Raw genomic sequence first — 13,415 nt, 5'->3', positions numbered from 1 at the left:
GTGGTATAGAAGGGAATGACTGCGAACCAGGAGCTCGAACTTTCTAGAACAGATGGGAAAGTATCCCAGCATTGGTGGTCAGTAGATATCACAAAAAATTGAAGAGAATGTTTAGAGATGTTGACAATATAGGAGATTTTGTTAATGACTATGAGTTCCTGAGGACACAAGGAAAGAGTTTGGGGACTTGGGAGTGAATTGGGAGAGAGGGAAAAGTATCCAGCTATAGGGGGAAGAGAGTTGGGAGGGTGAGGGAACCTGGGCTTCTTTTGGTGGCTGCAGAAATAGGGATAAAGGGCCAAATGAGGTTCCACAGATATCGGACGTGAGACAGTGTTGAGGAAGAGAGAAGTCTTGCCAGAAGCATGCTCCAGGGCTCTCTTGCAGCCCCTGCTGGCGGTACAGAGGCCACAGAGGCGGTGTCTTGTGCCAAGAACGAGTAACTGGAGCTTTCTCCCACCCCTTCCCTCCCCTTCCATATGATTCCATTCTCGGCAGAGAATAGCAAATAGGTTTCATTCTCCATGGACAGGGAGTGACTGCCTGTGCGCCATGATAGGAAGAATTTTAAGGCCACATATCCAGGTTCAGGGTAGAGGGAAAAGGGGTGGCTCCATGCCAGCATCTGCTTTCCCTGGTTTAAGATGATCCCTAAAGCTCAATTCAATTCCTAATTCTCCATTCCACATCCCACCTTTCACCCTGCCGCCCAGCCACTTACACACCTGTAAAAGACTTCTGTAAATACCACTTCACTTCAGGCTGCAACATCAAACTTTCCCGAAGGTTGTCTCAGCTTGCTGCACTCTGGGTTAATGAGTCCCAAGTCTCCAGATAAGAGCTCTCTCCTGAGCACCAGAAACTTGTCTGCAATGGTCTCCTTAGCATAGGGAACATCGACTGTGCCAAGTCCCAAGCTGCACTCATTACCTTGCCCTGTCCCTGCCACCCCACCCTGTTCCTCTCCCATCCCAGTTAATGTGCCCCATTCACCCATTTGAACAACCCAAGGCGTCATTATCTCCTCCTTTCCCCTGTATTTTGTTGGTCCCCATTTCTAGCTATTCAATCTCTGCAATTCCTTCAATCTGCTCCTCTCCTCCCATCCCACTGCCTCTGCCTTGTCCACATCTGTATCTTCTCTCAAGCAGACTTGGGGGGCAGGTTTCAGCCCACCTCCCCATAGCCACCAGCGTGAAACACAAATGTGTCTCCCTGCCTTAAAAGTCTTCAGTGGTTTTACATCACTTACAGGATAGAGATCAAAGTTCCTAGCCCCTGACACACAACACTGCATGTTTGTCCAGCTGCCTCTCTCACTAGACTCTGACCGCCAACGAGGCAGGCAATGTCCGCTTCTTTTATCTTTGCCTTCCCAGTAATTGCTTGGAAATACAGAACATAATAAACAGCAAGTGGATTAAGGCAAGTAGGCAGAAGAGAAGTATAAAAAGGCACTTGGTTTTAAACTTTATGTCATTCAAGTTTACATGAGATCATTTTCTACAATTCTCACTACCAGCTCATTCATCTCTGCTCTTACCATGGATTGTGAAGGAATCAAAATGTTTTTATTTGACCATTAGCAAAGACATATCGAGGGTGGGAAGGGGGTGTGAGTATACATTCTCTTTTACTGGGTCCTGCCTTTACATTTCTAGGTGTGTAACCCTGGGCAAGACACCTAACCTCTGGCCTTAGTATCATCACTTACAAATCGGGGGAAGTAATAGTACCTAGCTGAAATGGTTGTTAAAAGAGGTAGCATGTGGAAGAGGAAGTGCTCAATAAATAGTAGCTGTTGTTGTTACTTCAGCTGACACCCTCACCAAGCTTTCTTTATTAAGGCTTCCAAAAGGAGTCGTACAAATGTTTCATTACTAGATAACTACTTTCGACCTAAAGGAAAAAGCTGAGAGGCGAACTCAATATAAGTAGAGAGTTTATTTAGGCCAAGTTTGAGGACTGTAACCTGAAAGCTTAGATTCAAGTTGCACAGAACATATCTGAACATATACTCTGATTACCAGCAATTACAAGTAAGTTTATAAAAGGAAAAGAAGAGGCAATTCCTAAATTGTTTACCAAGAATTTATGTTAAAATAACATAAGTTATTAATTGGCTATATGCTGTTCTTTGTATCCCAAATTCCACAAATGTGAAGATAGTGGATAAGGCAGCTAGTCAGGGACAAAATGCCTTTAGACAATTACCCCCAGGTGTGGGTTGGGGGAGGCATGACTGAAGCCCATACTCACCTCTCCCAGGGCCTGGTAAATTTTGCATACCTCACATAGCTCAAACTGCTCTGAGCTATTTTTCTTTTCTTACTACAAACAATTTGGTTTAGACAATGAAAACCATGCATGTATTTTCTAGATGAGGATGAAACATGTCTTTACTTTTTCCATAGAGTTCAGGCCATCGTAAGTCAGCCTTGGATAGAGGTTGGGGAGTTTTTGTTTCTTTTTCTCTCTCCCTCCCTTTTCTCCCTTCAGTGTTTTCTACCCCTCTGTCCTCTCCTCCAGGGTCTGGTAGATCCTGGAAGAGGGGCAGCAAAGCCTATAGCTCTCTACAGACATAAACTTGAGTCTTGTGGGCACAGCAGGCCATCTGGCCTAGACTTCAAGTTCACAAAGAGCCCTAAAGATTGACATTCAGCATTATCTCAGAATTCATTTATTCATACATTGTAAAGATGCATTGACACAACTGAAAAAAAAAAACCTCATTCATTTTAAACCGGAGTTCTATGACTGGAATAAATATTTTTTTATGAATGGCATAATTATTTTGCAACAAGCATGCAACATTGTATTTTATATCTGTGTGTGATTTTAACCTCTAGAAACAAGTTCATATCATTCAACTCAATATTTGAAGATATTGATTTGTTGAATATAAATATTTTAAAATATATACAACCATGTTTATATTTCTGTTATGGCATTTCTTCACTTTTTAATATATTGGAATTCTCATGTCAACCAAAAAAGCATAAAGAGATTCATAATTTGGAGAGGAAAGCTTTATTTCTCATAAATGGTTACAGCCTGTGGATGGCCATTCTGGCAAGATGGAAAGCAGGGACCCAGGCCACGAGCCAGGAAATCATGCCTTGAGGCAGGGACAATGGGAACAGGGTTTTATACTGAGCAGAGTGGCCAAATATATGTATTCAACAAGCTATAGCAGAAGTCATGAATATTTACGAAAGGCGAAACCTGCACCTGCGCAATGGAGCTTTCTGCACTTCCATGAGGTCCATGTTCAGAAATGGCCAGACGCTATGTCAAAAAGATAAAACAAGGACACAAAAACCCTCTCTGTGCATGCTCTGCAGACTGTTTAAAACCACTTCATGGTTGGTTGTCTTTTATCAAGAAAGAATGCTGGTCTGGCCCTTAGGAAAAAAAGCCCGATGGCCATTAGCAAGGCGCGGTGTAAAATGATGTGTGTCTGACCTCCCATCCTCTCATGGCTGGGAACTCAGTTTTGAGGTTTCCCTGGGGTCTCCTTGGCCAAGAGGGGCTCTGTTCAGTCAGTGGGAGCTGGGGAGGAGGTGTTAGGATTTTATTTTAGTTCATGCTCAGAAAAATGGCCTGGCTAGAAGGAAGTCTCCTTTATCCTCCAAGAAGCCCAGGAATGAAATATCTACAAGGCAAATCTTTCTCTTGCTGATAATAACCATCTTTGATAACATTTGTTCAATACATTTTTGTGTTAAAAGATCTGCCCCCTTTTTTAAACAGAGATAAGAAGGGGAAGGAATAAAAGGGATATGGAGGGCCCAACTCCTGTCATATATTATGCAAAATTATAATAATCATGAGTAACCTATTTCACAAATTACCATGAACATTACATGTGATAATATACTGCAAAGAAACTTTAAAGAGCTAAAAGTACAATCACGAAAGGCAGTGTGCTCCAAGGACCACTCCTAGTCTGTGAACTCTTTGTTTCTGGTCCATGGTAACATAAGTATGAAAAATTGAGACTAAGCATTTAGAAACTGTTATAGAAATTTGACAAAGTAATTTTATGTCTGTTGAACCAAATAATAAAAGATTTGGGCTTGTATTTTGTATGTCTAATTTTTTTATTTCATCTTCCCGTAATTCATTTTCATTGTGTTTTACAAAGGCAAAGAAAAACCTGTCCTTCACTGCTCATAGTTGGAGAAGCATTAATAAAAAGGTATTATTATTTCTGAAATTTTGCTAAGGAACCACTAAATGTCTAATTACAAAATAGTCACAAGTCATTATTTAAGAAACACTATTTCATATGTATAAGGCATTGCCAGCATACAAACAAGTTCCAGAACAAGTTTGTTTTGTATTGAGTAACTTGGTTATTTGGTTGGTAGTCTGAAACCACTTTTCCCATGAAACAACATAAACCGGGATGTTACATTCTTGGTGTAGCTTATAAATCTTTGATATCTCAAAAGATAGCTAAACTATGCTGTAAAATGTAGTAACCAGTGTGATATTATTACAATGGAGAAGATAGGTTTCTGACTTTCAAATCAGAAAATATCTCTCATCCCCATCCCCACCTAGCATGGTGCTGGGGATGGGGTAATGATGGGGCTACTTCTGCAGAAGTTGCTTCAACTGCAACATTCAGAGGAAGAGGAAGAGTATGAAAGTATAGTGTTCTTCACAGAGAGTAATGGGGTAACTCACTGGGGAAATCACTTAATTTAGTGATTAATTAAATCACTAAATTTAATTTAATAAAATTAAAATGAGGTTTCTGTTTCTCTAAGACTCTCTGAGAGTGCATTAGGAAGGTTTTGCTGGGCGTGAAAGCCCTGGGTCTTTATAGCAAATGCTTCCATGCTAAGCCCCAGAAGTTTGTTTCCCTTGACCACTCGGCACCAGGATGACAAGTGGGCTTCATCCTGAACTGAACTCTGTCCATGGCTGGTGCTAGGATTCTTATTTTCCTTTTGTTGTTATGGTCATTGTTTGAAAAGATTGCAAGGACAAGTCTGGGCTTGGTGACAAACATTGCCAAAATCAATTAGTGACATCTGCCATGGGCAAGGGAAGAAAGGAAAGTCAGCACAGGAGCTATTTTTTTTTTTTTTTTTTTTGCTATCCTGAGTCCAGCCTAAAAGATGCAGACCTCCAACCTTTTAAATTCAGCCGAGACCAGGCTGAATTATTAACAACATAACTTTTTTTTTTTTTAATTTAGGAATGGCAAAAGGGAAACAGACATAGAAAATGGCACTTGGCTAGGAAATTTTATTTGCCATCTCTGTTTTCCTCATGTTTTTGACACCTGTGGCAAAGCACTGTAGCCTGGCTCCTGACCAACAATCCATGAGTCATGGTTTTATGGATTTCTCACCACCCAGGAATCCTTGCAACAAGACTCAGACCTAAGAGAGAAGCCCAGGCAATAGTTTCACACTCTCTCTTTTAGGTCCTCCTTCTGAGTTCTGATTTTGTATGTGAGGCTCTTCTCTTCTGCCATGATTGACACAAAGAATGTCCCTAAGAGAGGATATCCCACCCTCATCTATAGTCATAGCCTTGCTCTGTGTTGATGGGATCTTAACCCAAGTCGTCCATTGATAAGTCAAGGTGATTAATGATCTTGGATGATAAAAATAAATGTTGATTTCAAGTAGAATTTAGCATTTTCTTCAATTACAAAAGTAGGAAACAAACCTCAGATGCAGTCATGGTACTTGAGACTTTGTTATTAATGAAAGTAACAGTTATTTTCATTACAGTTGTTGGAGGTATCTTGAAATAACATTCACATTCATCATTATTTGAAAGAATGTTGCTAGGTCTTGATGTGTTAAATAATGTGGCACATATTACATTACTATATTACTATAGCACGAACATTTTAATATATTTTTGTAATTGCATTTCAATGTTATTGGTTTCCTTTGCATTCCTATGCGTTTGATTGTACGCACTTATAAACATTCTGAGAAGGTATTTATAGAGTCACCACCACCAGATCAGGACACGAAACAGGCAAAGCCTCCTGGGCTGTCATAGGACAAGTATTTGGCTCTCTCCCTACCATCCAATATCCCTTGGTACTGAAAGAGAGATAACACAGGCACAGAGGGCTCTCCCCCTGCCTTTTTAGTCGGGGTGTAGGGGCGTGAAAAATTGGTATCTACTTTTCTTTACTGGTTGTTTATAAAACTGATGTTTGTTGAAAACTGGCAATTGTGACCATTTCTGCCTACATATTGTAGGGTGGCAGTTAAACACTGAAAACCCTTAGAAGCTTATTTCAGATGTACTCATTAATTGCAATAGTCCCAATTTTAATGTGTGAATTTCTCTCTTACACTTTTTTCATTTCTTCATGTTATAGTTTTTAGAGGGGATAAAAAAAGAAAACGTACTCTTATTCCCATAATTGAGCAGCTTGCATCGAAGAGAAGTGTCTACGTCCTCAGGCCTCTGTTCTAGATGAATTATTACTAGAAACAGGATATTTCATTTCTCCTCTTATTAAAAGTAGTGATTCCAACGTGAAAAGTTTACAAGACACATCCCAGTACCTTTACCCCTACCTTTACCCCGAATAAAAAAGAATCTGTAACACTTCACTCCAGAAGGTTCTAACTGGATTAGCGAATACGAATGTCTGTGAAGACTAGTGAAACGAGAAAGGTACGCAAGTTGCTCGAGGGTTTTGTGGGGGTTGTTTTGGAAAGGAGGTGAAGGAATGCAAAGTGTCGAGCCCTCAGCCTACGCTGGGGCGTGGGAGGACAGGTCCCGGTGCGAGGAAGGCCTCTCGGAAAGCAGCGCTGTGGGGACGAAGGTCGGGGCCAGGCCCAGGGCGGAGCCTCGGCGCCCCGACGCGGCGGCCCTGCCCGGGGAGGACGGGGCGGGGCGCAGCCGGCACAGCCGGGAAGTCGGCACCGCCCACGGCGCGGCCGGCCAGGCCCGAGCGAGGCGGCGTGCCGGCTTCCCGCGCCATGGGGCGGCTGGTGGGGCTGAGTGTGCTGGGGATGGCGCTGGCGCTGCTGGGCGAGAGGTTCCTGGCGCTCAGGTAGGTGGGGCTCCGCGCCCCTCCTCGCCGGTCCGCAGGCGGGGGTGGCCGCGGGCCGCGGAGAGGGCGCAGGCCGGTGGAGGGCTTCTCGGGACCGCGGCCCGGGATGAAGGACTCTTGGTTGCTCTCTGTTCCCCAGCTGCTTGAACCCCCATCACCTCCACCCTCAGCTTCTAGTAAAAACCAGCAGTGTTTGCAGTGAATCGCGACACTTTCTTGAAAGTTTGTAAGCAGCAAAAGCTTATAAAGAGAACTTTGCTGTTTATAAAGTTCTCTTCTGCCTAGGTTGACAAGCGAGTGGGCAGGCGCGTGCTTTGCAATTAATTACTCAAGGGGCCAACCTAGCGCTTTAACTCGAAAACAAGACTATTACTCATGCATCGAAACTTTAATTATAAAGATTTATTTCAGGTCACTGGTGCTGCTTCTCTTAGTTGGCTAAACCAGCTCTTCGCCCCGCCCTCCCCTTTAATGAAGTTCTTCCCTTCCTTCCCATCCTTCCTGCAGAGTTAGAAAAACTCTTTAGCGTTCTAATCTTGGCGCTGTAGATCAAAGACAATTGAAATACTCAGCTTCTGTTCTTACATCACTTCCTTATTTATTTGTTCACCAGGGAACCCTGGAGCCAGAATACCAAACAGTACAGCAGTACTCCGTCTCACATTTTAGTTACAGTGAAAAATCGCTGGTGGGTAGACATCATAGTTGCTAAATTACCAACTCAAATTTTATAAGCCTCATGCAAAAGAGTTCAGAAATGTTGAGCACCTACTATGTGTGATGTGCTATCTTAGGCTTTTGTAGTAGAGTAAGACCCTAATGGAGTTTACCCTATTATAGGGGAGGAGAGAAGTAAAATAACAGTATATGTACGAATTAGGGTGTCCTAAGGACAGGTACAAAGGAACACCTATAGGCTTCAAGAGGAAAGATTATATCCCCTGAAAGTGAAGTTCCAGAGGGAGGACAAGACGTTTGACATTGGCCTGGAAGGGGGGTGGGGTGGGCAGCATGTGGAGATGAAGGAGCCATCCCAGGTACAGCATGAGCAGCGTCAGCAAAGGGGCTAAGGTGGGGGAGTTTGGAGACCGGCAAATGCACCAATTTGCGGGAAACATAAAGTCAAGGGATGAGAGTAGTAGGGTTGGAAGAAGGATAGGTTTTGAGGCCGTTAAATATAGATTGAAAAATTGGACCCTACTTGGCCTAAGTCTTCCCCCAAAGCAACTGTATTGCTGGTTTTTTGTTTTGTTTTTTCAACAAGAACCTGATATAACTGGTTCTGCTTTATGGAGATGAACCTGGAAGGACGGACGTAAGTAGAGTAATGGTTCTCTGTACATTAGGATATCCTGAAGGGCCAGTGTCTGGCGACACCCCCAGCGACCCTGATTCAGTTGGTCTGGGTGGCCCCAGGCATTGGTATTTTTTATTTTTAAAACTTTTCCTAATAATTCTAATGTGCAATCAGGGTTGAGAACTATTAAAAATAGAGAGTAGATGCGGGGAAACTAGTTAAGATAATCCAGTAGTTTGGAGAGGATAACAGGGACCCAAACTCTGGAACTTCAGGGATGAGAGGCAGGTTAAAGGTGACACCAGAGTCTGTGTGACAGCTCCCCTGTCCCATACCTGTAGCTTCATCTGCCCATAAAGCAACACAAGGAGGAACAGTGTGGTGATGGTGGTGGGGGTAGAGTTGAGGAAAGAACACTTACGGGTAGGAAATGGACATTGGCTTAATTTTGATATTATGTAAATGCCCATCCTGCTGTGTAAAACATTCACAGGTTGGATGATTTTGTATGATCTATCCAGCTCTCAGTTTCAAAGACAAGACCACCAAAATTCACAAGTTCACTAAGTTATCACTAATGTTTAAACCACCAATGTCTCCATAAGTTGAAGTTTTCTCAATTAACAATCAATTTTTTCCTCTTCTTACTAATCATAACGTTTTATATTTAGGTCCCTTTGAATGATAAATATTATAGATGCAAACCTAAAAAAAAGTAAATAAGACTTAATGACCTAGAATGCAACCAATAGTTAATTTACAGTTTGAGGGAACTTTTCTTTACAAAGATTTGACTGCGATAAACTCCGCTGGGCAGTGACTGTATAGGGTAGGACTATATTGGATAATTGAAGCCCCAAATGGGTTGATGTGAGAATGTTGGGGTAGGTGGTAAGTGGCTAGATTTAGCAAATGAAAATGCAGGCTGCCCAGTTAATTTTGAATTTCACATAGACAGTGAGTCATTTTTTCATATAAGCATGGAATACTTATACTATACTTTTGGTGTAAGTATGGAAACTGAAAAATAATTATACTAAAATACCATTCATTTTTTATGTGAAATTAAAATTTAACTGGGCACCCTGTATTTTATCTGGTGACCACGTGATTGAAGAATACAAGTGCCTTCCATTTACAGAGTTTGTAGAGTACTACTCAAACGTATAATTTTTCTTTCAGATCCTTAGAGTCTATTTCAAAAGCAACATGTTCCCACCTGTTCAGAGGAAGGTGAAAGGACAGAGGCTTTATGTTAGATTTCTGCTTTAATTTGATGCCTACTATTTAATTATTCATTTTTTAGAGGTGGTAATTTGGCAGTCAAGTTATTTCTCTCCCCCAAGATGCCCACTTAAATTTCAACTTGATTTTCAGGTAAACAATGGATAATTTTTAGTATAAGTATGTCCCAGATGGATAAATGTCATCAAAGGTGTCTTTTTCCTTTTGAACTGTGCCTGGCGAGGTTCCCAGATGGCATTCCACAGTCACCTTTTCCACCCCTTCCTAGTTGAGCAATGAAAGAGAAAATAGAAATACACAAACATTCCCAGGCCATTTGTTCCCTGTTGCAAGGAACACAGCCTTGGATGAATTGTGAGACTTGAGTGCATCAGAGACCTAAGAGCAGGATCCCCCAAAGCATCTTCATGTTCTGCTTGATGCTGACACCTGTTATAACAGCTCTAACAAGTAGCTGTAGTCTGTCCTGGAACACTTGGAGGTGCAGTCTCTCTTTTTTTTTTTTTTTTAACCACCATCTTCCTTACCTTGTATTGTGTGACTGCTGTGTGCTGATCACTGTGTCAAAAGTGTAGAAAGTTCTTTATATTAAACCAGAATGCACATTTACTGACATTTGGAAAGAAAACCATTTTACTTTTATGCCTTCATTCAGTCTTCGTAGATATCTTCCTTTCTGTATTATACATGTAAATACTGCGGTTTGAGAGGTTAACTAATTAGGTCAGGAGTTAATTAATTAGTGCTGAGCCTGCACTGTCAGCCAGGTCTTCTGATTCCAAATACTCTTGCTTCTCTGCAGGTGGAGCAAATTTTCCCCAGGATAACCTGCCTAAGCACGAATTCTTAGTGAGTGCAAGGGGCCTACGGTGAATTCTAAAGGGCTCTTACATGTCTGTATGTAACAGATAAAGCTCCTAGTTGTATGTAAGTTTGCACACAGACGATAAGCCGCATTAGTTGTTCATAAACTCAAAGGCGGTGAGATATGGCACAAAGTAACTCCTGATAGTAACGCTGTGTTCCTCCTTTGCTCAGGACGTATTGGCACCATAGCATGGTGCACCGTTACTGCTACTCACCGTGAGACAAGATAGTAGCTAACAGCCCCCTGCCTCACTCCACTCTGGATGGGTACTGCTGTTTCCTGAATGAAAGAAATTGAAATTGATTTCATGCTAATGACTGTTGATTAAGAGTTCATGTTTTGTGGCCAGAATTCACTAATAGCTCCACTATTTACCTGAGACCTTGTACTAGTTATTTCACTTTCTCTGTGCCTCAGTGTCCTAACCTGTAGGATGGGGACTGCCTGTTCCATAGTGGGACTATGAGAAATAAACGAGTTCATTCATGTAAAGCAGCAGTCCCCAATCTTTTTGGCACCGGGGATCGGTTTCATGGAAGACAGTTTTTCACGGATGGGGGCTTTGGGGGGCGAGGACAGAACTTAGGCAGTGATGCGAGCGATGGGGAGCAGTGAAGCTTCTCTCGCTCTGCCTGTTGCTCACCTCCTGCTGTGTGCGCCCCTGCCCCTTCCTAAGTTTCATGGAAGACAATTTTTCACGGACAGGATAGGGATGGGGTGAGGCTGGCAGAGTTCTGCAAACCTGCCCGGGGGTTGCGGACCACAGGAAGTGCTTAGGACAATGAATGCCAGACACGTAGTTAGCCAGTAAAAGTTATTGATAGTAACAGTGATGCTCCAACAAGTTCTTTCAGACTTTTGTGCTATAAATCCCGTGGCAGGTTGGTAAAGCCTTGATTCCTTCTCAGCATTATGTTTTTATTATTTTTTATTAAGTATTTTTAGTTATTATGGGTACATCATAGTTGTATATCTTTATAGGGTACCTGTGATGTTTTGATGCAGGCATACAATAAGAATTAATCATATCAGGGTAATTGGGGTATCTGTCACCTCAAGGATTTAACATTTCTTTGTGTTAGGAATGTTCCAGTTCTACTCTTTTAGTTATTTTTAAAATATACTCTAACTTATTGTTGACCGTAGTCACTTTGTTGTGCTATCAAATATTGTTCATTCTAACTATAGGCTGTAGCAAAAGTAAAATGATTTTCCTCCTCTCATATCATCACTTATTTATACCATTTATCTTATACTTTTTTTGCTTGAATACTTTTAGGCTAATTGATCTGCTAATCCAAAAAGGTTGGTGTAGCTTTCTCTTGTAAATTTCTCAAAGTTTTAAAATCTGTCATCACTTGGGAATACTTTCAGCTGCAATTAACATATGTCAAATTAATGGTAGTTTATTTAAATAGGGATTTATATTTCTCAGATGACAAAAACTCTGTAGGCGAGCCAGTCAAGAACTTGTTGATTGAATCACTGACCTTATCAAGGAACTGGATTCTTCCTTAATTTTCATTCTTTGATCCTTCACTATTGATTTTACAGCCTTATTCTTATCAAGGATGCAGAATGGCTGCTGCAGTTTCCTGGACTGTATGTGTTCAAATCATGAAGAAAAGAGAATCGGTGATGCCAGCTAGCTCTCTTCTTGTGTCTGCCCTTCTGTCAGGAACAAAAATACCTTTCCCCAAAACTTGGGTCATGGGATTACACCTCAATGCAAAGGAGGCTGGGAAAGCAAATATTTGCCTTGCCTCCACCTCTGCAATGGGAGGAGCAAGGGAGAAAGGGGTGAGAATGCCTTCTGCTGCTGGAGTATAGAATAATGAATATATATAAGGAGCAGTGAACTGATAGTTCTGCCAGGGAAGAAGTCTAGCAGTTTTCCACTGAGGAAATTTGGAAGTCTTGATGGACCACAAAGGATTGAAACAAAATTCGTCTTTTTCTTTTATCCTAAAGGAAAGCCAAGAAAAAATTATTTGAATAAGTAGAAGTCATGCACAGCCCTTATATAACTCTTCAGTTTTAATAGCAGGTAGTCTGCATATCTAAAAGGTGATATTGTTCATCTAAACTAGTTAATGAAGATTGCCCTATTTAGCAAAATGCAATCATTGATCATTTATGCAAACCTAAGTTGACTCTGAAACAAATAACCCCATATTAAACTTTTCAAAGACATTGAATGTGTTACTTTGAACAGATTCTATTTAATCCATGTAATTTATCTTTGAATAAGATAGATGGTAATCATCATTAGCCCTATTTTTGTATAGTCAAATAGGCATAATAGTAGATTGTAAAAAATCGACACCCCAACTAATGCATGATACAGAAGCTTGATGTAGAAACTGCAGCTGTGACCTACTGCTTTGTATCTGTATCTGTTTCTGGAGTCATATAACATTGGTAGAACCTTGGAAGTCTTCTAGGTTCATCTTTATTTTATTCATAAAGAAGACTGAGGCCTATAGAGATTAACCAACCTGCCAAGGGTCGTGGCAGTCTTGCTGCTAAGACAAGAATGCAAAACTGTTCACTCCTTTCTGAGAGTAGTACAGAATGAATGAGAGTAAAAGCTGCCTCTGGTTAGTACCTAGTTCCAGCACTTCCTTGCTAAGGTGAATCTTGGGAAAATCACTTTGTCTTTGTCTCTCCAAAACAGTATCCTTATCTTTAAAATAGGGATAATGGTACCTTATTCATAGGGTTTTTAAAAGAATTAAATGAATTCATTGAGCTAAATCACTTAGAACAGTGGTAAATTATATCTCTTTTTATTATTTATTTCCTTTGACTACCCATTATTATCATCAGCATCATCTTTCCTCATCTTTATTACTTCTCCTACTGTATTAAGCCATATAAACTTTTTTCCCCTTTTAAGTTACTCCTGGGAAATGTAAGAGTGAGATTTATTGCATTTTTTGTTGCTTTATTTTTAT

At 41.1% G+C, this 13,415-nt stretch overlaps 1 protein-coding gene across 1 annotated transcript in view; it reads left to right on the top strand.

Annotated features, from left to right (window-relative positions):
* Window positions 1-6,867: 6,867 nt before the first annotated feature.
* The window catches only part of PON2 (paraoxonase 2), a 26,514-nt gene continuing 19,966 nt past the window's right edge, over window positions 6,868-13,415 (top strand). The window contains exon 1 of the mRNA XM_012647764.1: window positions 6,868-7,048. Coding sequence (XP_012503218.1) covers window positions 6,975-7,048 — 74 coding nt within the window. The 5' untranslated portion in view covers window positions 6,868-6,974. The remainder of the gene's footprint in view (window positions 7,049-13,415) is intronic.

Source organism: Propithecus coquereli, unplaced genomic scaffold (assembly GCF_000956105.1).
Source record: "Propithecus coquereli isolate 6110/MARCELLA unplaced genomic scaffold, Pcoq_1.0 Scaffold108, whole genome shotgun sequence".
NCBI classification, from domain to species: domain Eukaryota; kingdom Metazoa; phylum Chordata; class Mammalia; order Primates; family Indriidae; genus Propithecus; species Propithecus coquereli.
Note: the sequence above shows the minus strand (reverse complement) of the source record. Positions and strands in the feature narration are given on the sequence as shown.